The sequence below is a fragment of the Coccinella septempunctata genome, chromosome 5 (assembly GCF_907165205.1).
Source record: "Coccinella septempunctata chromosome 5, icCocSept1.1, whole genome shotgun sequence".
NCBI classification, from domain to species: Eukaryota; Metazoa; Arthropoda; class Insecta; order Coleoptera; family Coccinellidae; genus Coccinella; species Coccinella septempunctata.
Genome location: NC_058193.1, coordinates 29,216,228 through 29,238,176, shown reverse-complemented (window position 1 = coordinate 29,238,176; position 21,949 = coordinate 29,216,228). Strand labels below are relative to the sequence as shown.

Sequence of the window (21,949 nt, the reverse complement as noted above, 5' to 3'; positions counted from 1 at the left end):
AACAAGTTTCAAAACTTTATTATCTAACAATTCATTATTTATAGAAATGTTATCAATTACTATAACTATCCTATTCGAATTAACAATCTATTGAAGTCAATGTATTTTCCATATTATGAATGCATCGAAATATAAGAAATAAACTCTTCAATAGTTGAGGGATAAATGTAATGGCTTTTGCTCAAATCTTTGGCAGCTCTTCCTTAAACTAATGTTTGATTGAATGTTGACTAGAATAATCTCATATTAAGAATTAGCATGAACTGTCTTTCAAGAAACTACTTGTGAATCGTGAGTGCAGAGCACTTTTTGAGATATGTGATGTGCTGCATATCTATCACAAATCACAAAAGCTCATTCAAATGTCTAGAAACTTTTCATTGTACAATCAATTAAAATGTACAACAAATATTCCAACATCGAATTTGAAATACAATATAACTCAGCAGTCGATAAAAAACCTACACTAATTGGCTTATAACAATTTCTGAAAGATTCTCAAAAAGTTGGAATTGAGCTAATATCGGAATTCTTATACAACTAATTCACCTCAAAAAACTATTTTTTGATATTCTAAGAGCCATTTCAGAACTGAAAAATGGTTAAAAAAATATTGATCGTACTAAGGGATACACAAATCAACACTTCTTCATTATGAATTGATTGGTGATTGCAAACAGAGGGTAGAAATCCTACAGAGATGGTTTCAAACAATTAAAGTATTCATAAAACATGTAATTTCCTAAGATAAGTAGGTATCCAAAATTTATAGTATAAAACTCATCAAAGAACTAATGAATTGTTCCTAAAAATTTTGAATCTCAACTCAGTTTTATGCTTACAAAATGAGCAATAACATTCCTGGACTAATTGGTGATAACAACAATCCATGCACCTCCACTTCGAACTCTAAGAATACCAAAAAAAATCTGATTTCATGTAGAAGAATAAAAAATACAAACTTAGAAAAAATTCTTGCAATAAATGAAAATCAAGGGCTTGTTACCAATTTCAGGAGAAAAGATGGGAGGCCATTCACTATGCATCTATGAGATTATTTGGAATCTACGCTTTGGAACTAGAATAAGACTGTTAATTCATCCCTAATAAAATATTTATTAGTGTTCCTTAAAAAATTTGTTGTGTATCATAGAAAATGGTCCCGAATTCATACATACATACAGACGATAAAGCACACACTGGATACATGTTTTTTTTGAATTCCATAAACACATATCAATTTACTTGGAATTAAATTTTTTTTAAGTTATGGCAATTGCGAAAGGAAGTATGGTTTGAGGTATATATAACTTTTTCTGCAGTCAACAGAACCACGATAGTAAAAGTTGTAACAAAATGTGAAAATAAATAATAACACAAAAATTATTTTTCAAGAAAATGTCTCCTCGAAGAAAATTTCTCAATTGAAAGACTTCACTACAATGTAGCATTTAAATCATTTTAAATATATGTACAATTATCGTTATGCAATTTAAATAAATATAAATAAATAACTTATACCATAAACACAGGCAGACTGATGCCAAAAGCAGTTTACAGCCTATTTATTGGGGAAATCTGGCCAATAGTTAAAATGATAACGACGGGTCAAACCTTCGAAAAGACGATCAAGCCAATTTGGCAGACCATCAAGCAGATTTCCTTCTAAAAGCACCTCCTCATCTGATTCAGAGCTGGAGTCGAAACCAATGAAGGCCCCACTTTCAGGATCTCCATGGCTACGAGGTGTCGACTTCGTGGACTTCAAATGTCCCTGAAAATATAAATGGTGATGACCATCAGATTGACAGCGTCTTTGTGCTTCAACTATGTTGGGAAAATTCTCACCTTTTTACCATTCCTTTCAGAATGTTTAGCATGGAACATACAGAAATATTTCCGATGGCCATTCAGAGCCAGCACCGTACCCACACAATTTCTGGGATTGATTGCCAGTTCAGAGTCTTCGGGCAGAGCCAACTGCAGCAGCTCTTTATACCAACTGAGACCCCTCTCAATGTACATGTAAGCGAACATCAATGACTTATTCCTGCAAATTTAAAACGTACCTCATAAGATTGAATAACTTCATTTATAATGTTGAATTCTATGTGAGAAAACGAGCAAACAAGAAAGATTCATTTGATAGGCAAACTCACTTTCTGTATGGCCACATAGCTTTGTGAAAAGGTGGTATCAATTGTTGTCGGGACTGCATATCTAAAATGAGGAGAATTGTTCGGCAACCTGGTTTGAGGAGACGAAGAAGGCCATTATATTTTTCAGCTCGCAACTCATGGAGCTTAAGCTCAGGCTGGTAATTCGACAGTTCATTATTATTATTTCCTGAGTTAGCATTACGCTTTTTCACATCTTCTTCCTCCAAGCGACTGTAAGAATTCAATAAATAGGAGAACGTGAGACATTCAGTGAAGATTCAGCAGTTTTACTTACACCAAATATGCCATAAGGTATCCCACCAATAGTATAAATAATACCGTTCCTATTACAGAAACTATAGGTAATATTTGTTCTTTTCCAATCCCATCGTAAAGAGAATCAATAAAAGCTATAACTCTTGTGAAAATTCGGCCCCATATGCCCTTCGCATGTTCATCAAATAATGCCTGTAAAGTGAACCAAAATGTTATTTCAACTTTCTCTGTACTTTACAAAACACAGCTGAATGAATTACCTTGATAAATCCTTCATAACTCAAAGCTTCGTTTGCTTTGAGTAACCGAGTAATTGAAGATTCTAACTTATGGAAACTATCATTAAAATCGTAGTTTGATTCCCATTTGTCATTCAGCCATTCATATTTCACATGAGAAACGTCCCTTCTCCATAAAATTACTATTCTTAGCATTGGTTCAACAAGTGATCCCTCTGAAAATAAACAATAAACTATAGTTCTAAGCACAGACAATAAGAGTATTAAATCTTTTTTATTTCAATTCAATTGATATTAAAACTTTACTTTCATTATTTACCTGGTATCAATGAGTTCACAAACTCCATCTGCTTTCCGTGATAAATATAAGCAAATCTAACTTTATCCAGTCCATAGGGAGAATTCTGAGCGAAGGTTCTCAAAGCTTCACGATGGGGATTATGTTTACTAGATTCCTCAGTTACCAAAATAACACATAGCTTTTTCCGCGGCCTATGCCATTCGCATGGACAGAGTCCCTCAAAAACCTCCTGTAACATGTATTCAATAGTAAATACGTCCTTGTATTTTAAGAGTCATATCTCTCATGTTACCTGTGATGACAATCTTGGAAGGGTTAAATACTGATTTGAAGAGATAATGTGATGGAGGGTAGAGGTAGGTATGTCTTTCATACTGACACTTGTCATTGGTCGAGAAGTATTTTCATTGAACAAAAGTACAGTGTCCATGTCATAAGGTACTTGGAATTTGGAACGGATTTCATCAGAATCTGCAAACCTGTAATTGCATTCAGTTAAAATTATACCATGATCAAAAAAACAACAATTATATTTACCCAAAAGAAACTCTATATCTGAAATGGTAGGCAGTCACTAAATATCTTAACCTCATACTTCCTCTAGGCTCAAAAATCAACCCCCTCACTTTGTTATCCTCCCATCCACTCAAAAATTCTTCTAAATCATCCTCCTTGATTTTAGGCACTAACTTATAAGGCATTTTTTGTCTGATAAACTCTTCAAGAGATACCAAAATCAAATTGATTGAATTGAACAAAAAGGAGTGAACTTACCAATAAGTCTACTCAGACTAATGACGCTATCTTTAAACACATATGAATTTCCATCTAGCAGCAACACTAAGCAAGGAAGGGTGTGAATACTAAGCTTCCTAGCTAGATTTAATTCACGTGCTGAATGGACAGTTACAAAATTGATTCCCAATGGCTCTAAATGATCAATCAACTTTCTGCAGTGTGGAACTGCCTGAAGGCATGGGAAGCACCAATCGGTATAAAAAAATATTAAATATGGGGTAATGGAACTTTTTGGTACTATCTGTTTTTCATACTGCCTGTAATGAATTTAGAATAATACATAATTCACATGTTAACAGACCTGAAATGGAATCAACTTCCTTACCTTGAATTGATAGACAACTTGTGAAAGAATGTAATATCATTTTCTTGATTGCTGAAATGGTTGTGATGGCTGAACATTTCTTCAAATGGATCACCAGGGTAAGGAGATCGTTCAGGTCGGGTATGAAAGTCATCTTCAGTTATTCCTTTTAGATCAAATCTTTTTCGTCTTTCTGGATCTGACAGCAATTCATAAGCTTGTTTTATCTGAACAAACTTTTCACTTGCTGATGGATCATTAGACTTATCTGGATGCCTAAGCAGAAAGGAAATTTAAAATAATATTTAACCTTCAAATTATCAAATCTTGTAGAGCTCCATATTTTGGCTAATATTGAATGCATGTTTTGGTCTGGATAGAAAGACCTTCATTTTCAGCCTAAAAATAGATTTCTTTTTGGGAAAGTGAATACAGTTACTCACCAAGACTTAACTAATTGTAAATAGGCTCTTCTTATATCTTGAGAAGAAGCTTTTCTGTGTATTCCTAAGATTTTGTATGGGTCCTGTAGTTCGCCCAAATAACTCCTGACTAAACAGAGAATTATTATACAACTTTGGAAAAACCAAAATTGGGGAACCCATTTCATTGTCACTTTGTATCAGACATATAATTTTATTATTGGGAATTAAACATTAGGACAATTATTATTGATTGATTTTCTTCCAGCGAACTACTTTGCTGCGCTAATGAGCTGCCGGAACTGTCAGTTGTCACATCATTTCCCTTTCCTTGACACCTTCCTTGAAAAGAGGAAAACCCTATTTTTCCTTTAAAAGCCTACATAAAAAATGCATGTGGAGGACATGACTAAGAATGAAAAATTAACGAACTAATAGATTTTGAATACATTTCTGATCTTTGAAAAACAGATAGTATTACCTTATCCATTAGGATTTAATCCTTTTACGCTTATTTACTATTTTACTATTCAGGAGTAACAAGTGAATCAAAAAGTTTCATATCATAACTTGAATAATGAATAATAAAAAAATAAAACCAATTCTTAATTTATAATCCAAAAAAAAACATCAAATCACAGATATGTGTCGTTTCTGTGATGTTTTCACTCTTCACCTGTCAAAAACCAAAACAGTAGTTTCTGTTGATATATTTCTCCAAATTTTTCGGAAAATACTTTCGATATGAATGCTGCTATTAATTTAGGCGTGGAAGACATGACTGCGACAGTTGTGCGCTACGGATTATATTTAGGAGCTATTTTTCAAATATTCTGTCTTTTGGCTTGCGTTTTCATGCCCGATTCTCCTGATGATTCCTGGCTTAATAAGGTGAGTTACGGAAGTTGAAAAAACATTCAATGATTCTGGACCTTGCTGTTTTCAACTTACCTAATTCGAAAGAAATTTGTGGAATAACCATGTTTTTTTCGAATTTTCAGGGAGATTCTGATGACGAAAGCTCAGAGCAAGAGACTCCCCTGAATAGTCCCAGAAGACCCATTCACAGAACGCGAAAGCAGGAAAAGAAAAAAAGGCGTTGAATGAAAACTCAATCAATGAAAATGCAATTTTTTTGATTTTATGAACGTTTCATTTGTTGAGTTTGAGATTTTTTCCTGAGATTTCTAACAATTAAGTAGAAAACCGTTTTGGAAAATGCTTATATTTGGTTCTCTTTATTTGAGAATATTATTTGGTTATAACATTTCATTATTGTTTGAGAAGGCTGTGGTTGTAATGATTTGTTATAAGTAAAGCAATGTGGAATTCTTAAGCATCAAATAAAAATGAAACTTTGGCAACTTACAAAGGTTCTTTGAAAATAAAATCACATGAACATATCCTTACCTTAGATTAGAAATTAAGCAGAAAAATCAAAGAATCCACTAAGTTGAGAATTTTTTAAAATTTACAGCAGTCAACCAAGATGCCATCTAGTGGTTTTCCTTGAAAGTTTTCAACAGTTTCCTATTTCGTTCAATCTCGACAGACATAACCTGACACGAGGAGTGTCGCCGACCGAATGTCATAATGGCTAATTTTTTCCATCAAAATTTTTGAACAAACTGGGCAATACTACAATTCAAAGCTCGTTTAATATATTAGAGCATAATTAAGATATTTGGAACTCGGACGGCGTTTGAGGTGAATACTATTATCACTTGTCATTGGAAGTAAAGGGTTAATTTGAATTGTATTTTTAGTTGGTGGGGTTTACATAATTTTCACAAAATGGGCATTCCAATATATGTTGAAGATGAGATCGGCAAGAAATGGGATAGATGTATAACAGATGGTTTACTTAAATTTTGTGAGTAGTTTATTTGTTATAGGCTCACTATGTTATGTCATCGATAGGTTAATTTGTTCTTATTTCACCTGTCTTTTCTAGTCATTAGTCATTCATCTTAAATATTAATTAATAACAACCGAGATAACAACACTGATTCAGAGCCCATTACCTTAATTTAACAATTTATTTTTCAGCGTCTGGCTTGCTAATAGGTGGGTTGTTCTCAGTACTCTTTTTTAAAAAGAAAAGGTGGCCACTTCTTATGGGTTCTGGATTTGGTGTTGGAATGGCTTACTCAAACTGTGAGAAAGATCTAAATGCCACTGTAACAGCCGCTGAGAAATGTCTATAGACCATTAAGTGTAGTGAAAAAGTAGTAAATAATTTATCATAAATTATTTAAATCCACCTGTAGCAGTGGTTTTGTTGAGTTCAGATAATAAACACTCTTTTTATCTATATTTTAATTTATGTGCAAGTACTATGTACTATGTAATATTTTATCATATTCATAAAATATTGGACTAACTTGTTCAAATACAGAAATTTTGTTTTCACTCTATTTCATATTGTTTGTTTGTATATATGTGAAAAAATATCGAAGGATCCTCCTTTTCATGAACATAGAATTTATGAAAAGTTGAAATATTTTAATTTTCAAAATCTGACAACTCTAGTTTTATAAAAGCTGAAGTTCAATATACAATTTCTCTGTTGGAAAAAAAATAGTGAACTTTTTCTAGTATGACAAAATTCAGAGAAGTTCTGGGAAATGCAAAAGTTTTTTATAGAATTTATCCATCTGAAAATCCAGACTGGGGGAATTTCAGATTTTTGGGCGATGGAAAAACAATTCAGTTGCACGTTATCAATTCAAGAATTAACGAAGCTGCAGGAGAAAAAATATTCAAGCAATTTGAAACTGATGGTTATTTCTATAACGTACCCCAAGGAACTATCTATTCTGTTGTTATGGAGGGAGTAATTGAAAGGTAGAAAGTGATTTAAACTTTTCGAAAAATCATTTCAAAGTCACTTTTCATTTAGTGTATTTCAAGGACAAAATGCAATAATAGCTGTATTCGGACAAACAGGTAGTGGGAAGAGTTTGACTATTGGTGGCTTTCACTACTTCTATAAGGTATTAAATTTTTTTACGTACATCATCGGACGTACTTATATAAATACCAGCAACTGATGTATGTACTGTGAGGCAATGAAGTTTTACTGATAAATTATTTCAGGATAGAGGGTTAATTCCCAGAATTATAGAGAATATTTTCAGTCTGAAAGAAAAACTTCCCAAAAATCTTGAAATGTTGATTCACATATCGTACATAGAAGTACTTTCCTCTTTTCAATGTCGTGACCTTTTGAAACCCTACCCATCCCCAATAGACAAAATTGATATCCATAAGGGTGTATGCAAGGTGGAAGTTAACAGTGATTTGCAAACGCTTCAATATGTTTACATGGGTATTCACAATGAAAATTAATTAGAGCAACATATTAGAATGGTATTTTCAGCTGAAGGAAGAAAAGAATATACCCCTGATACAAATCACCCTTCTCATGTTGGCAGTTCCATACTCACTTTTCAGTTTACAATAAGAGATTTCAATTTCACCGAACCTCATGAATTCATTTCTAAGGTAAAGTATATGTACCTAAAATTTTTGGTAATAATATCGGGCAAGTTTTTGCCTCAAAATTTTTCAATATTTTTCTTGCATAAAAGCCATCAAAGTTTCCAAAACATCAGGAATGTTTCCATTCATCATGCCATTCTGATCAATCAATCCAATATCTTTTTTGGTAGCTGCATATTATAGATTTAGCAGGTAATGATAATTTCGGAGATAGATCTTCAACATTCAAGAAGTACTGGCAAGTTGGATCTGCAAACTGCACTAAAAGTTTCATGGAGCATTTCATGTTGCTTTTATGTGGTAATGATCCAGTATTAGCTCGAGTGAAAAAAAGGACCAACGTTGTCTCTCAATACTTGGGTGAAACATTCAATAGAGGTAGTATTATAAGGTGAGAAGGATTTTCATTTATCCACATCAAAATATTCAGATGAAATGAAAAAAAATGCCACTGAATAAGTTTTGTAAAGACATTAAGATAATCAAATAGAAATTAATCTATTAACTCATATAGATTTATTGGTCATTTGAAGACTTCAAAAGATGACCACAACATTGCATTGTCTCTACTGAAATTTGGACAACTATTTAAAACAATGGGATCAGAATGCACTAGAGTAGTTTTGAAAGATAATGTTATGATGAAGATTGCCACAATGGAGGTAGGAATGAGAAATAAATGATTCTTTAGCTGATTTAAATTTTTTATTTTAGATATTTTTCTATATTAATATTGGAAGGATTTAGATATACATTTAAAATATGTACATTGAAATTGCATAAGCTTTCATATTGCAACATAGATCTTTTATAATTTTATATATGATATGGAGCAGGTGTAGGAACACTCATTAATGGGGAATTCAAATCGATATCCATTTCTTGCAGGGGAGGCTCTTCTGTAGTGGTTATCTTTTCTTTCAGTAACTTGAAAAGTGTGTGGACCTTCTCACTATGCTGATGTGTTGGTTGTAATGCTTTCAATAGTGTATCCAATCTGTTTATTGGTAACTTTTGATGGATATACCACAGTAATTTCAACACATGTCTATTCACATTGTCTTTAGATAAACCAGCAAAGAAGAATTCATCGAAAAGTGCAGTGCAAAAATCTTCTGCTTGGAACTCTTCCATGTTATGTATCAACAGGGACACCAAAGAATGCAAAAATGGATCATCGAAAGCTTTATCATCTTTACAGTTTGCTAATACTTGTAAAATTCTGAGTAAAGCAACCCTATCCTTACTTTTTGCCACATGGAGTGTGTAATACATTGCAAGTATACTTGCCACAGAACTGTCTTGCAGATATGCTTCTACAGCATCAGGAAGGGGACCAGCATGTTCAATAACAGTAATAGCAGCTTCACGTTCATCTGGCGGTAACTTACTGGATAAATTTCTGACTTGATCGTCAACCATTAATGACATCAATGCAGGGACAAATTTGGTGACAATTTGTGAATCAAGTTTTGGCTCCTTGAATTCTTGTGAATCTATCATTTGCCAAGCACTCAAACCAAGTGATAACATTCTGAGGATTAAAATTAAAACAGGGTTATCCCTAGGTAATCCTTCCACATGTATCAAGTGTTGAAAAATTTTGACAGCAGTAGTTGCCAAGAAATTCACCGCATAAGGATCACATAACGTCATTGACAAATCACCCAAAACTTGTTCCTGACCCCTTTTAACATTGTCCATGAATCCTTGAAGTTCTTTAGAACGTTTTGTGTCTATAGCTTTTTCACGAACACATGCATCTAAACACCAGGTGAATTTATGACATGGGTCCACCTTCACGATTTCTTGAATATCCATATCATGCAAGGCCATCAGCAATTCGGCTCGTAAGGTACAATAATGTACATTTCTTGTCCTAAGAAATAATGTTCTGAGAAACTGCAGGACCATATCATACAGCTTAACACTGTTTCCAATCATATGAGCTAGTTTTTGCACAACTTCTCCCTGACGTCGATTTTTTGGGGTTGGTCCAAAAAATTGTACACTGGTGTTAGAATGATCAAATAAAATGTTTTCTTTTTCACTGATATATTGGCTAAATAGTGGAGACACTTCATCTCCAAACAATGATTGATTGTCCTTCCAAATCTGTCGTTTTACTTCAGTATCAGCATCATTATATAAATCCCTGTCTCTAACCAAAACTTTCAAATACTGGTCTTCAATTTGCGGAGTATTTTTCAAAATGGCCATCACTATCGGTCTGAGGGCTTTGACTTTTATCACAGGGAAGGTTTTCACTAGAAGTTCTTTCAATTTTTGATCCCTTTTATCTCCTTCTGTTTTACCAATTTCATTTATATGTGATACCATCTTCTCCCTCAGTTCTTCCACAACAGACATGTGAAAGTCTAATCTTCTTACTCCGTGAAGATCAAGTAAGGGTAACATAGGCCTTAAAGATGGTAATAATATTCCATTTGTTACTTGAAACTGCTCAATGGCTTTCAAAGGATCTGTGCAGTTGGTCAAGGCATGTTTCAGATAATTAGGGCCGTTTATTCCAACTGATTCTAGTACGAATTCTTGTTTACTTGAAGACATTTTCGATCGCGTTCAAGAATTTTCACGAATAAGACACTTTTGGATATTATTACTGGAATAAGTTAACCATCAGGGGCTTGACACTTCCTTACCCCCACCCCAAATACGGTTTTTAGTTATGCAATCAATCGCTATGTGGCACTGCATACAAAAATATATATCATATTCTCCACAGATTACTGTATTCTGACATATTGGATTTGTGAACGCCAACATGTCAATGTCAATATGCTTTAATGCAAATTCTTGTTTACAAACGAGATCTTATACGAGAGTAAATTAAAAATACCCATTTATTGAACTCGACAGTTTTATCAGGAAATCAATTTTCTTGTAAGAAATATTTGATTCAAAGAACCACGTAATTATAACATTAATCGTTTATACTTAAACCAATCCAACCAAACCCTTTAAAAATTGAGTTAATGGAAATGAAAGTCAAACTGTGTAGTCAGTTATTAAGCCACTCCGTGGGGTCAATGATGAAGCTCATTTCTCAATGGGGTAAGTATTTTTTGAAACATAATAATACCAAAATTTACTATTTTCCTTTTTAGAAATCAAGCATCCGCTTCAGCTTCACAGAGAGGCTATCGACACTGCTGACGTTATAACTATTCTTGGATGAGTTATTTGATTCGTTGAATGTATCCAGAGCTTGGACATCCACTGCAAAACTCTTAAAGAAGACGGTTAGTATTCAAACAGAACACAATGTTGTTTGGGAGCAGGCGATACAAATTTTCAACAGTATTTCATTTTATTGCCCTCGAAAGAAAAGATCCATTGTGGTGCCCACTTTGAAGAATATAGTGACAACATTGAACGCATTCCTTTACCTTACTCAAAAACTGTTCAATGATTATCACTTTAAATATATTCTCACTGGGGCTTTCAATCAAGATTGTTTAGTAAACTTTTTTGGGTACATTAGAGCACATGGAGTAAGGAATACTAACCCAAATGTTGAACACTTTATTTCATCATTCAAAACTTTAGTTATTAATAATTTCATGTCGGTGCATTCCTGGTGATCTAACCGTGAGGAAGATAAAACAGGGAGTCGTTGTTTAGAGACTTTGAAATCTTTCCTGCAGGAAAATATAAAATCCACATAGGTCTTTGGGCAACTATTTTTTTTTTTCGAATTATTCATGCATTCTAAGCTTTGGCATGCTGTTTTTGATTTCTATTGCCGACTCCCAACAAACATTGTGTCCTTTTTGGATAATGTTGAAGATTTCTGAACATATAATAATTTCAACCTCATTTCCTATGAACAATATTATTACTGATGAGGATAAATTCAGATGCATACCACCCGACGATATGAATATCGACAAGTGTTACGATCTGAATTGAGCTAGCCAGCTTGTTGATATTCATATCGTCAGGTGGTATGCATCTGAATTTATCCTCATTATTTTATTCATTGCCTCCCTGTTTAGGCGTGATCATTCTTTATTAATATTATTACTGTTTATTATAATTATTGTCTTACGAAGATATGTGACCCTATTGACATTTCACCTCTGCTCATATATTCATTGCCATAATTATAGCTTATGTATTTCCATATTTTTTTTTCCTGTGCTGGGTATATCAATATATGTATATTTTTCATGACAAGTTTTATTTCTCCTTAAAATTCGCCCTAATAATCCATATTATACTATCGACGTCTAAAATACCAGTGAATGGGCTAATTTAAATTTCGCGCCATGCGATTGCAGTTTCCAGTTATACCGACATTTCTCCCGGTTAGTTGGGTGGCAGCCGCATGGGGGCGCTGAGGGCGGGATAAACTGTATTTTGCATCGTAGAACGTGAGTGTCAGATCTATTCTACTCTGTAATCTGTGGTTAACCATTTTCTCTAAATCCTAGCAAACTGGAAATATTTGTATTGATATTTAGTAAATAAAACCAAAGATTCCTCTTTGACCAAACATAACCTCAAAAGCGGATTGCCATCCATAGAAACGATTTTTCTTCAATAAGTTGCGAATACGAAAGATAACGCCAGGAATCTCAGAGGCGTACCATATGAATTTCCATAAGTTGCTTCAGTTTGTTTTCCTTTCCATGCTACCGTGTTTTTGATTTTTCCAATTGTTTCAAGGAAAAACTGAACAATCTGAATAAAGAAAAAATGATAATGCAAATGCTGCAGAATCAAGAACCCAAAAGCGTGTGCCCTCAAGAATTTGAATATATGAAAAGAATGGTTGGAGATTTTGTTCACAACCAAATTGATGGGGTAAGGCACAATAACTATTATTCTTCTGATTTAATGTTGAAACTGTCCTTGAACAGAGCCATCTCCTGAAAATGGGAGATATTTTCACCATATTGAAAATTATGAAAGAAAACATTATAGCTCATGAGGAAAACGAAATGATAAACAAGTCTGATATTGTAGAAAACGTTGAGACAAAAGTAGGAAAATTGGAAAATGGGAGCAGTCTGCAGGTAAGAATCACGGCATTGTAGAAGGATAACATGCTATGATTACTCAGTGATTATGCCGATTATATTATACTGAATAAGTCTTTCAACAGGCAGCTCCATTCAAATCATCTGAAATAGGACCGAGAGCGTCAAGTATGTCTCAACAATTGAGTGGGAGAGAATCTTTGAAAGGAGTAAATATGAAAAAAACTCCATCTCAGAGTAGATCAAAGAAACAATCAATGGGTATATTTCAAATTTCTCATTATTCGAAACAATTTGAACATCAATATGAAAGATGAGAAAACTAAGGCTTTTTTTGTTCGAAAACCTAAAAAGATCCTTCTAGCTTAACAACTTTATCGACAAGTGTCGAAATTCAGAACCAAAATGTGAAATAAATAAGTCAAAAATTTTTTTAAATGATGTTGAAATTTTATTACGTAGATTGTGGCTAAAATTCTTCACATTCGTTTGTTTTCGCGAAAAGATGCCAAACTGGACTGCTTCGACTATCAAAATCAATTCTCTTCAAATATAATCGACTAATATTGAGGCAATCATAATTTGCAGAAAATGACAATAGGTCTATTACTACAAAGAAGGGAAAAATAAGTACCGGCAGTCTGAACGGCATGAAACGTTCATCAACTATAGGCAAGAAAAAAGGTGGAGGTGCTGCAGAATCCTCAGGTTCAACGGAAAAAACCTCTAAAAAGGCAGAAGCCCAACAAAATAATTCTTTGCTGAGCGCAATCTATTTGGTTCTTCCAGAGGTTATCCCTGAGCAAAAGGAGGCACTGAAAGAATACGTTAATAGCCCCAAAACTAATTATAAAACATTGTTAGAAACCTTCAGAAAATATGATACTGAAGCAAAGGAAATATATCAAAATTACTTGAAAGAACTCAAGAAACTAGACTCATATTTCGAGATACTCGATCTCAGAAAAAACGAGGTGGTTCAAGTAAGTTATTGAATTGTTAGTAATCAATTCCCTGTTTAGAAAGTTATGGATAGCGTGGATTGAAACTCCACCATTTTTTCTTTCTTTGGTATTTGTAATGTGTGTTTGTAATTTGTGAAGCAAAAAACAGAACATTTTATCTCTTTCGTGATAAACAATTATTTTGGGCATGCATGGTCATTATTTTAAAAATTCAAATTATAAATTTTGCCAATAATCATATTTATTGTCTCAAAATCTTTTAACTATCTTTTCAAAACGAAGACCAAATTGGTGACGCAGTTCTCCAGAAAACAAGAAAAAGACTCTCGGGGCAATGTTATAAAATCAGAGTTGGAAGAAAGATGCAGTGAGAACTTAAGGAAAGCCGAAAGGGATGTCGCTATTCAACAAGAGGTGGTTTTAAATTTTCAAGCTGATTTCAAAATTGCCGTTTCGATGACTCATCAAATCAAGAATGACATCAAAGAAGAATTTGAAGCTTTTTGCAAAGAAAAATATGTTACGCCTGTTCAAAATTTAGAGGATCTAAGCGAATTTGTGAGTAATCATTACCCATTATACCTGACAGCTGCATATTTGCACAGTATATGACCATTTATTAACTCAAAGATTAAAATCGGTGTATTAACACTCCCAGGACAATTCCTGAACCCGCCACTGGTTGATTTAGCCATTGAAGAACTACATACAAAATACTCTTTTTCAAATCTGCGGCTTGAGATTTGTGTTATTTCATCAATTACCCATATTATTATCACCAAAAAAATGTGCCTCAGGGAATTATAACGATTATTTGTATTTAAGGCACATCGCGATCTTCGATCTTCATTGTTAATAAGACATCTTCAAATGCTGAGAGACTTCCGAGTGTATCAGAAAATAGAAATCAATGAATTATAACGAAAATTTAAATTATTCAAAAATTATAGATTATATTAAAATTTAAATTGATAAAATTAGAATGACAGAATTCCATTTTAATCGAGAAATCGTATCTAATATAAATTATTGTGAGATTTCATACTGAAAATTAATCTATATTGATTAATTTATTGTTTTTACCAATAAGGCTCTGGAAAATGAAATAAACATTGAAGAATTGATGGAGCAAGTCGAGGATGGTGATGTTAAAGAAGGATTTTCTCAGGAACAAGTGTACGAAGAAATTTATAAGAATTTGAAAGAAATCATGTACAGTGAAGCTAGAAAGAAGGCAAAATATTTGAAAAAGTCAATCAAGTGGTTAGACAACACTCGTTTCTTTGAAAAATTATAAAATATTTTTATCAAAATAAAAATTTCCATAATTCTTTGGTTTGAGCATCCTATCAAGTGCAATTTAATCCGAACTCAAAAAACTGAGCAATAACCACTTTGTAGTTTCTGTAAATTGTTATGGCAGTTGTTATTTAATTGAAAAAAGTTCATACCTATGTAGGTTCATAGAACATAGTAAATTTCAAATTTGGCGCCATCAAACTCAACAAAATCGCGCAGAAGGAAGTCAAAGTCATCCATTTTCTTTCCTACCGCACCGGCTAAAGATAAGCACATGTTCTCTTAGTTCGTGTGTGTTTCTAATTGACTTAAAACACTAAAGTTCGGAGTAAGTTAAGTTTTCTCGAATTAATCAGTAAACAAACATGAATACCGACAAGTTAAAAAATAAACCATCTCAAGTAAGAATTGGAGGTAAAGGTACACCAAGACGTAAGAAGAAGGTTGTCCGTCCCAATCAGGCTACAGACGATAAAAAATTACAATCATCCCTCAAGAAGCTATCAGTAAACACTATACCTGGAATCGAAGAGGTGAATATGATCAAAGAAGATGGAACAGTCATTCACTTCAACAACCCCAAAGTCCAAGCTTCTTTAGCTGCCAATACATTTGCCATAACTGGACATGGTGAAAACAAACAAATTACTGAAATGCTCCCAGGTATTCTTAGTCAGTTGGGCCCTGAAAGGTTCAACCAGCTCAAAAGATTAGCAACCTCTGGTGCTGCTGCTAACGTAGGAAAGATATCCCCTGAGGAAGAGGAAGATGTGCCAGACCTAGTAGAGAACTTCGATGAAGCATCTAAAGCTGAAGTGGCCAAGAAAGAAGTAGAAGAAAAGCCAAAAGAAAACTAGTCAACTTGTTTTATTACGTGGATAAGTTTTCTTTGTCTTCAATAAAACTTTGAAGATCCTTTCGCGAAATATTAATATTAACATTAATGTGTTTTACCGCGATTTAACTGATATACAGATGGAACCCCTTTTGTTATTAAAATTAGGACTGTATAGTGTATTTCTAAGGAAATATAACATTTATTCTTCATATGACTTTAATTGGTGCTTCCTGAAAGAGACTTGCTTTATCTCCACTACTTTTGGCAAAGCAATAAGAAATAATCATTTAAAAATTAATTTCACTTATTGGGATCGTGAAATAATTCAATTTTTAATTATTCTGTACAAGTCATATTTATGTTGAGGATTTTTTGTTCTCTAATTTGAATGGGAAATTAATAGTTTTTGTTTGCAAATGTTCAAGTGAAGGTCTTTCTCCATAAAATTGAATTGGTTGATACTCGATAGGTCCTGATATACTTATGGTAGATATATTCTAAAAATTTGTTCTTGCATTAATATTTTGAATGAATATATATTCTTGTAAGATGTAAAAAAATTGTTAAAATGTACTTGAACTTGGTCTAGTATTTCAAATAATAGTAGAAGAAACATTTTATAAGTAATGCCATAAAACTCAGTTTTCAAAAGAGTATCCTATCTGATCAACAGATTATCTTTGATCAGAATTGATTTCTGGGCATTGAAATCTCAAATGAAACAACTCTCAACATTCAACAGAGTTTAATTGTGCTCAGCTTCTGCCAAAAATATAAAATTCTTTCTTAAATGCGAAATACCCCTATTAAAGATTAAACAACATTATCACTTATAAACTATCCAAATTTCATTCTTATTCATTTTTATCGAGTTCTGTAATAGTAACTGAAGGATTGTCCCTTGCCACGCTATAATTCAACCATGTGGCGAGTCCCAGCCAAGCAACGTAAGGAATGAAGAGATAACCTGCCAAAGGTTTGATTTGGTAGAACATGTATCCTGTTGCAATAGCCGTAGCCGTTATGAGATTTATTTCATATAAGGCCTGAAAATCAATAGACAATATAGTATTGTTTCATAATTTTTTCCTAGATTTTGCTAATAAATTCAGACTACCAAACCAAGAAATGTGAAACACTTTCTGAATTGTCATGAATTAAATCCATTACCAAACATTAAAACTCTGCATTATACACTTCAGAGTAGTCTTAATGATCATCCTTAACGAATAACAATTTTCACCGATCAGATGGGGGCAAGTTAAAATTCTAGACTACTTTATTCTCGCCTTTCTATCATTTGGTAGAAAAATGTATGCTGTGTCTGAATGTGTGTACTACAAGGTATATTGGTTTTATCTTGAGACATTTCCACATATGAAATCATTATTGCGCTTTGGTTATTTAATATTAAGAAGCATTAATTAAACCAAGCATACCAATTTGAGCTGCTTAGCTCCAAAGAAAATGGGCGTCCAAGCCCAATTTGCTATGAGATTAGTTCCATACAGTATTAAAGGTAATTTTGCAGCACCTGGAATATTTGATAACAAAATTATTTGTTCAGTTTTTAAATGAATATATATATCATACTTACCTTCAAAACCACCTCCCTCTTTGTAGACGAGATAGGAAGCATATCCTATCCCTGAATATAAGGATGTCCATATAGGTCCAAAAGCCCAATTTGGAGGTCTCATTTCTGGTTTTTTAAGATTTTCATACCATGGCCTTATATTCCTTCTTGTTATGTATCCACCAGCAAAACCTCCCAAATTTGGGAGAAGAATCGCTCCAAATAAAGGCAAGTTGGAGGAAATAGACATGTTAAGCAAATATGTTCCAGTAGGTAGGTATGTTACTCAATACAATACAAAATATTCTGCTTTTAGATATGCAATGTTATCGCTGTTAGTAGATGATTCGGTATCAAAAATCGCGATTATCTATCAAACCGTTATTTTCATTATTTACAATTCGTCATCAATATTTTAGGGTATGCAAATCGACCATGATAAGTCATTTTCAACATTTAGGTTAATTTATCAGACGAGGAAGTTTTAGATCGAGTTTCAAATGTTGGGAACGTTGAATTAAAATTAAGTTTCTTCCAAACTATTTTTCAACCTACTTTTTTTGTGGTTAATATCAAACATTGAAATTTGGGATAGATTTCTGGTTTCAATGAACCTGTTTCATCAAGGGGTTTTGTAACAGACAACAAATGATGTTCAAGGAGGCAATAGAAAACAAGATATGTATTTACAACTCGAATATGATATTTAACAAATATTTGAGTATAAACAAGTAACAGTGGGATCGTAGATATCTACGAGTGGGATTCACTGGTGCCTTTTTCCTCTATTACTTGGTTTATTGCTTCGCTTAGTTCTGAATTTTGTTCTGATAGTTTTTCCTTCATTTACTTCACCAGCACCCCCTTGAAACTGCCTGAAATCAACTGATGAGTAATCAAAAGGTTCTATTTGTCTGTTGCATCTTTTATTCTGAGAAGTGTTATTTTTTTGAGGCGTACTGAATCTACTCTTTTTGGAATCAGAACTTGTCCCTTCTCCAGATTTCCTTTTATTACCCCTGTCCCTTGCCCAGTCAGGCGTACCATTATCTTTCCTCTGGAAAGTTTGTTTATTAAGTCTTTTTTTTTGTTTTTTACTCTTCTTCGGAGCTCCAGTATTTTCTGATTTAACCGGCGTGGGGCTTAAGAATTTTTGCTCTAAACCTTCGTTATCCGATACCTCTTCCTCACTTTCCTCTCTTCGTCTTTTTCTGCTTCCTCCAGTTTCTGCGAGACTTTCCACTCTTTCGGTTATCATAGAAGATGCTTTTTGATATAATCGTTCTTCAAGTCTTTTTTCTGTTTCTACATCTTCCTTTGTTTTATGCGAGAGCAAACTGAAGTGATTACTGAGCAGAGATAATCTTTCTTCCTCTGTTTTATTGTCTTCGGTGAGAAGATCCAAGTTTTCATATATTTTCTCAACATCCTCTTCAATTTCAATAATTTCAGGGATATTAGGCTTTGTATCAACTGTGTTCATTTCATTTTCCTCATTTTTCAGTTCTGCTGCTCTCTGTTTTTCCTCCTCTTCTAAGAATACTTTCACACAGCTGTATCTTTCAAATGGAATCAAGCTTCTATACTTCCTAGGTGGTTTTTCAATTGAGTAATTTCCTTCTTTGACTATAGAAAATATGGGCTCAGATTTCTCCAGGGATTCTTCATTATCGAGTATATTTGCTATATTATACTCTTCATCTTCTAGTAAAACAGGAATGCTTTCCACAGTGCATTTCTTAGATGAATCAAATGGAGAAAAGAATGGATTATCTAAATCAAATTTCTGTTTCTCTATCATTGTACCTCTTGCTCTTGTATCTTCTAATAATATAGGTTGATCAACAGAAATATCTCTTGCTTTAAGTATGTACTGATGAAGTTCTGACAAGTTCGATCTCACTAACGGAGGTACAGGATTGCAACAAGCTAAAATACCTTGTATTTCTCTTGGTAATGTTTCAGCTATTTGAAGTAACATATGATTAGGTAAAACATAACCCAAGCTTTCATCTTCCTTCCTAGCAATCTGATCTCTCCAATTATACAGCTCTTTGAGAGCATACATTTGTCTTTTATCAAACATTCTTTTACATGATCCATAAAAATCTAGATAACTATTTTCTGTGCATCTTGGTTTAAAGTACCTTTTTTTGCAAGTTTCTAAACTTCTATCGTAAACAATACACAAAAGTTTATTATTATTACCTGACTTTTTAAAAAGTTCAATTTTCATTACTTTATATATATAAATGAGATAGTGTGTGTCATCTCTTGCATATCTTTTTAAAGCTTCTGGTAGTGGTCGCATTCTCCAATCTGCCATTTGAAAGTGTTTATTGGGGGTGAAGTTACAGAATCTTTCTAGCAGATAAGCAAGGGAAAGACTTGAATAGCCCAATACTTTTGAGGCTTGATAAGTATCAAACATGTTTACTATGTAGAGGGATAAATCTCTTTGTAACCACAAAATATCCGAATCAGCACCATGAAATATTTTTAGGATACTGGGTTTAGTGAAAATTTCATTGAGAATATATAACTTGTTGCGTAAGATCAATGTATCAATTATGTAGTCTGTATCACCTGTAGAGATTTGCATTAAACATGTTATACCCATAAAGGTCCTGTATGAGTGATGTTCCAAATCAATAGCAATCATTTTATACTTTCTTAAATCTTCCAGGAGTTCATTGAGCTTTTCCTCTGTATCTACTTCAACAAAATTTGTTTCTTCTAATGGTTTAGGAAATACAGGTTCTTCTTCATCTACTGCAAGTTGTTCTTCAGGTACACAAAATTTTTCCAGTTCCACTTCATATGGATGTGAGAATTCTTCTCCTGCCTCTGTTTCTTCTAAAAATATAGCCAAAGGTTTGAGGGAGTTTGGCTTCTCTTTAATTCTAGGCTCCCAAGGATAATCATTACTATTATCAATTTTGTCAGTGAAAGATTCTTGTGGCTTTTTGATATCTTTCCCACTTAGTAGTTTCAATACAGAGCTCGGATTATCAACATGATTTGTAGCAGCCAAATTCGCTGAAAACTTTGGATTGTTCACTCTATTCCATGATCCGTTAATTGATATGGTAGATTTTTCAGCCTTCGTTGTATCAATGGCGAATTTTTTGATACCATTCATTTCATCGATACAGTCAGCTACTCTTTCCAAAATTGTGTCATTAGTTTCAACTAGAAGATCTGCCCTAAAATCTAAGCTGCTAGTTTTGAAGTTTCCTTTTACTCCATAAGTTTTGAGAATGCAATTCATCATTGTTAAAAGGCGGTTTGATTCAGCAGTCATGATGTTCTTGAATGGTTTTTGCAATTCAAAAAAGTCGAAATCACTCAATGGAAGTTCATTGGCACTTTTTATTGATTCCTTGATAATATTAAATCCTTCCTTGGTAAAATTTTCCATATTTGAAAAGCTAGGTACACCAAGCACTTCACCATCCTTCACACTGTCTTCTATGTTTGAGTCGGTATCTTTCACATCCATTTTGATTTCGAATCAATAGATTAGAGGATATATTGATATATAATTTTCTTTAAAAAATTTTTAAAAACACATTCTTGGACAGTTCTTGAATACTTAACCTCAAAATCACAGAAGCCTCATGTCGTGACAGCTGACAGAAAATTTTGTCTTTTTCTTTCTCTTCGGACCTCCTGTGGGTCAAAGAATCAGAGTTACTCTTTGCAAAGAATTAATTACCAAATTTGCAGGACAGATGGCGCACAAGTGACTTTATCTAACATAACATGTTTGATGAAGTCACTGTTTGAAGAAGTTCTAGCTAAAGGAATGTCAATTTTTTAACTATTCAAGCAAAGATTATAGAGTTATCTCTATAATCTTTGTATTCAAGGGTTAACGAAAATATCTCTTTGGTTAAAGGTCACATTTGGATTTGTTGCCTATGTTTATGCCTGCTCGTTAAAAAATACTCTGTACATATTTTTCCTTGATAAGCCTTGTTTCGCAGAAAAAATAGTAGAGCTCAAAGATTAGAGAGAATCTCTAATCTTCAGATGAGCTTACTCAATTGAACTCCATGAGTACTCGATTATTCGATTAGACATCGAGTCGGTATTTTCTGAAACGAAAAGTAGGTATACCTAAATTTAAATCGATGCAATGGCCTCCCATTGAAACGTTGCAAACAGGGGGGCGTGTGATTTGTTGTGTAAATTGTGCTAATAGTGCGGAAGCTCTACCTTTTCGCACACTCAGGAAGTCAACCCAATGCAAATTTATA

At 33.4% G+C, this 21,949-nt stretch overlaps 8 protein-coding genes across 8 annotated transcripts; 4 read left to right on the top strand and 4 right to left on the bottom strand.

The window, feature by feature from the left end:
• Window positions 1-2: 2 nt before the first annotated feature.
• Window positions 3-4,817, bottom strand: LOC123313661 (dnaJ homolog subfamily C member 16). The gene is made up of 11 exons (XM_044898627.1): window positions 4,521-4,817; window positions 4,099-4,353; window positions 3,750-4,030; window positions 3,513-3,693; window positions 3,268-3,454; window positions 2,994-3,204; window positions 2,696-2,889; window positions 2,455-2,627; window positions 2,160-2,390; window positions 1,849-2,050; window positions 3-1,774 (listed from the first exon to the last, which is right to left on the bottom strand). Exons 1-11 carry the CDS (start codon window positions 4,685-4,687, stop codon window positions 1,562-1,564), a joined length of 2,295 nt encoding a protein of 764 aa, XP_044754562.1. The 5' UTR covers window positions 4,688-4,817; the 3' UTR covers window positions 3-1,561.
• Window positions 4,818-5,154: 337 nt separating this feature from the next.
• On the top strand, window positions 5,155-5,867 carry LOC123313666 (protein anon-73B1). Its single transcript, XM_044898634.1, has 2 exons — window positions 5,155-5,390; window positions 5,501-5,867. The coding sequence occupies exons 1-2, from the start codon at window positions 5,244-5,246 to the stop codon at window positions 5,600-5,602; spliced, it is 249 nt and encodes an 82-aa protein (XP_044754569.1). The 5' UTR covers window positions 5,155-5,243; the 3' UTR covers window positions 5,603-5,867.
• Window positions 5,868-6,045: 178 nt separating this feature from the next.
• Window positions 6,046-6,813, top strand: LOC123313667 (MICOS complex subunit Mic10-like). The gene is made up of 3 exons (XM_044898635.1): window positions 6,046-6,206; window positions 6,266-6,372; window positions 6,549-6,813. Exons 2-3 carry the CDS (start codon window positions 6,294-6,296, stop codon window positions 6,704-6,706), a joined length of 237 nt encoding a protein of 78 aa, XP_044754570.1. The 5' UTR covers window positions 6,046-6,206; window positions 6,266-6,293; the 3' UTR covers window positions 6,707-6,813.
• Window positions 6,814-6,959: 146 nt separating this feature from the next.
• LOC123313659 (kinesin-like protein KIF9) lies at window positions 6,960-15,696 on the top strand. The gene is made up of 12 exons (XM_044898626.1): window positions 6,960-7,346; window positions 7,402-7,495; window positions 7,599-7,830; window positions 7,882-8,006; window positions 8,174-8,394; window positions 8,518-8,665; window positions 12,696-12,833; window positions 12,890-13,045; window positions 13,135-13,270; window positions 13,598-13,992; window positions 14,257-14,532; window positions 15,065-15,696. The coding sequence occupies exons 1-12, from the start codon at window positions 7,099-7,101 to the stop codon at window positions 15,269-15,271; spliced, it is 2,376 nt and encodes a 791-aa protein (XP_044754561.1). The 5' UTR covers window positions 6,960-7,098; the 3' UTR covers window positions 15,272-15,696.
• On the bottom strand, window positions 8,696-12,591 carry LOC123313662 (negative elongation factor B). Its single transcript, XM_044898628.1, has 2 exons — window positions 12,442-12,591; window positions 8,696-10,641 (listed from the first exon to the last, which is right to left on the bottom strand). The coding sequence occupies exon 2, from the start codon at window positions 10,572-10,574 to the stop codon at window positions 8,820-8,822; it is 1,755 nt and encodes a 584-aa protein (XP_044754563.1). The 5' UTR covers window positions 10,575-10,641; window positions 12,442-12,591; the 3' UTR covers window positions 8,696-8,819.
• On the top strand, window positions 15,638-16,318 carry LOC123313664 (transcription factor BTF3 homolog 4). Its single transcript, XM_044898631.1, has one exon. The coding sequence runs from the start codon at window positions 15,639-15,641 to the stop codon at window positions 16,128-16,130; it is 492 nt and encodes a 163-aa protein (XP_044754566.1). The 5' UTR covers window position 15,638; the 3' UTR covers window positions 16,131-16,318.
• A 523-nt stretch (window positions 16,319-16,841) lies between these two features.
• LOC123313663 (translocator protein) lies at window positions 16,842-18,150 on the bottom strand. Its single transcript, XM_044898629.1, has 3 exons — window positions 17,709-18,150; window positions 17,551-17,645; window positions 16,842-17,157 (listed from the first exon to the last, which is right to left on the bottom strand). Exons 1-3 carry the CDS (start codon window positions 17,935-17,937, stop codon window positions 16,966-16,968), a joined length of 516 nt encoding a protein of 171 aa, XP_044754564.1. The 5' UTR covers window positions 17,938-18,150; the 3' UTR covers window positions 16,842-16,965.
• A 191-nt stretch (window positions 18,151-18,341) lies between these two features.
• LOC123313658 (exosome component 10) lies at window positions 18,342-21,299 on the bottom strand. The gene has a single exon (XM_044898625.1). The coding sequence runs from the start codon at window positions 21,187-21,189 to the stop codon at window positions 18,454-18,456; it is 2,736 nt and encodes a 911-aa protein (XP_044754560.1). The 5' UTR covers window positions 21,190-21,299; the 3' UTR covers window positions 18,342-18,453.
• Between the last annotated feature and the right edge of the window lie 650 nt (window positions 21,300-21,949).

Excerpts from the sequence above, each read along its gene's own strand:
- LOC123313661 (XM_044898627.1), bottom strand. The coding sequence starts at position 4,687 with ATGAAATGGGTTCCCCAATTTTGGTTTTTCCAAAGTTGTATAATAATT. Across the intron at positions 4,354-4,520 it reads TTACAATTAGTTAAGTCTTG|GCATCCAGATAAGTCTAATG; the intron begins GTGAGTAACTGT and ends CTTTCTGCTTAG. Across the intron at positions 1,775-1,848 it reads CTGAAAGGAATGGTAAAAAG|GGACATTTGAAGTCCACGAA; the intron begins GTGAGAATTTTC and ends TTATATTTTCAG.
- LOC123313666 (XM_044898634.1), top strand. The coding sequence starts at position 5,244 with ATGAATGCTGCTATTAATTTAGGCGTGGAAGACATGACTGCGACAGTT. Across the intron at positions 5,391-5,500 it reads ATGATTCCTGGCTTAATAAG|GGAGATTCTGATGACGAAAG; the intron begins GTGAGTTACGGA and ends TCGAATTTTCAG.
- LOC123313667 (XM_044898635.1), top strand. The coding sequence starts at position 6,294 with ATGGGCATTCCAATATATGTTGAAGATGAGATCGGCAAGAAATGGGAT. Across the intron at positions 6,373-6,548 it reads AGATGGTTTACTTAAATTTT|CGTCTGGCTTGCTAATAGGT; the intron begins GTGAGTAGTTTA and ends TTTATTTTTCAG.
- LOC123313659 (XM_044898626.1), top strand. The coding sequence starts at position 7,099 with ATGACAAAATTCAGAGAAGTTCTGGGAAATGCAAAAGTTTTTTATAGA. Across the intron at positions 7,347-7,401 it reads ATGGAGGGAGTAATTGAAAG|TGTATTTCAAGGACAAAATG; the intron begins GTAGAAAGTGAT and ends CTTTTCATTTAG. Across the intron at positions 7,496-7,598 it reads GCTTTCACTACTTCTATAAG|GATAGAGGGTTAATTCCCAG; the intron begins GTATTAAATTTT and ends AAATTATTTCAG.
- LOC123313662 (XM_044898628.1), bottom strand. The coding sequence starts at position 10,574 with ATGTCTTCAAGTAAACAAGAATTCGTACTAGAATCAGTTGGAATAAAC.
- LOC123313664 (XM_044898631.1), top strand. The coding sequence starts at position 15,639 with ATGAATACCGACAAGTTAAAAAATAAACCATCTCAAGTAAGAATTGGA.
- LOC123313663 (XM_044898629.1), bottom strand. The coding sequence starts at position 17,937 with ATGTCTATTTCCTCCAACTTGCCTTTATTTGGAGCGATTCTTCTCCCA. Across the intron at positions 17,646-17,708 it reads AGAGGGAGGTGGTTTTGAAG|GTGCTGCAAAATTACCTTTA; the intron begins GTAAGTATGATA and ends CAAATATTCCAG. Across the intron at positions 17,158-17,550 it reads GAGCTAAGCAGCTCAAATTG|GCCTTATATGAAATAAATCT; the intron begins GTATGCTTGGTT and ends ATTGATTTTCAG.
- LOC123313658 (XM_044898625.1), bottom strand. The coding sequence starts at position 21,189 with ATGGATGTGAAAGATACCGACTCAAACATAGAAGACAGTGTGAAGGAT.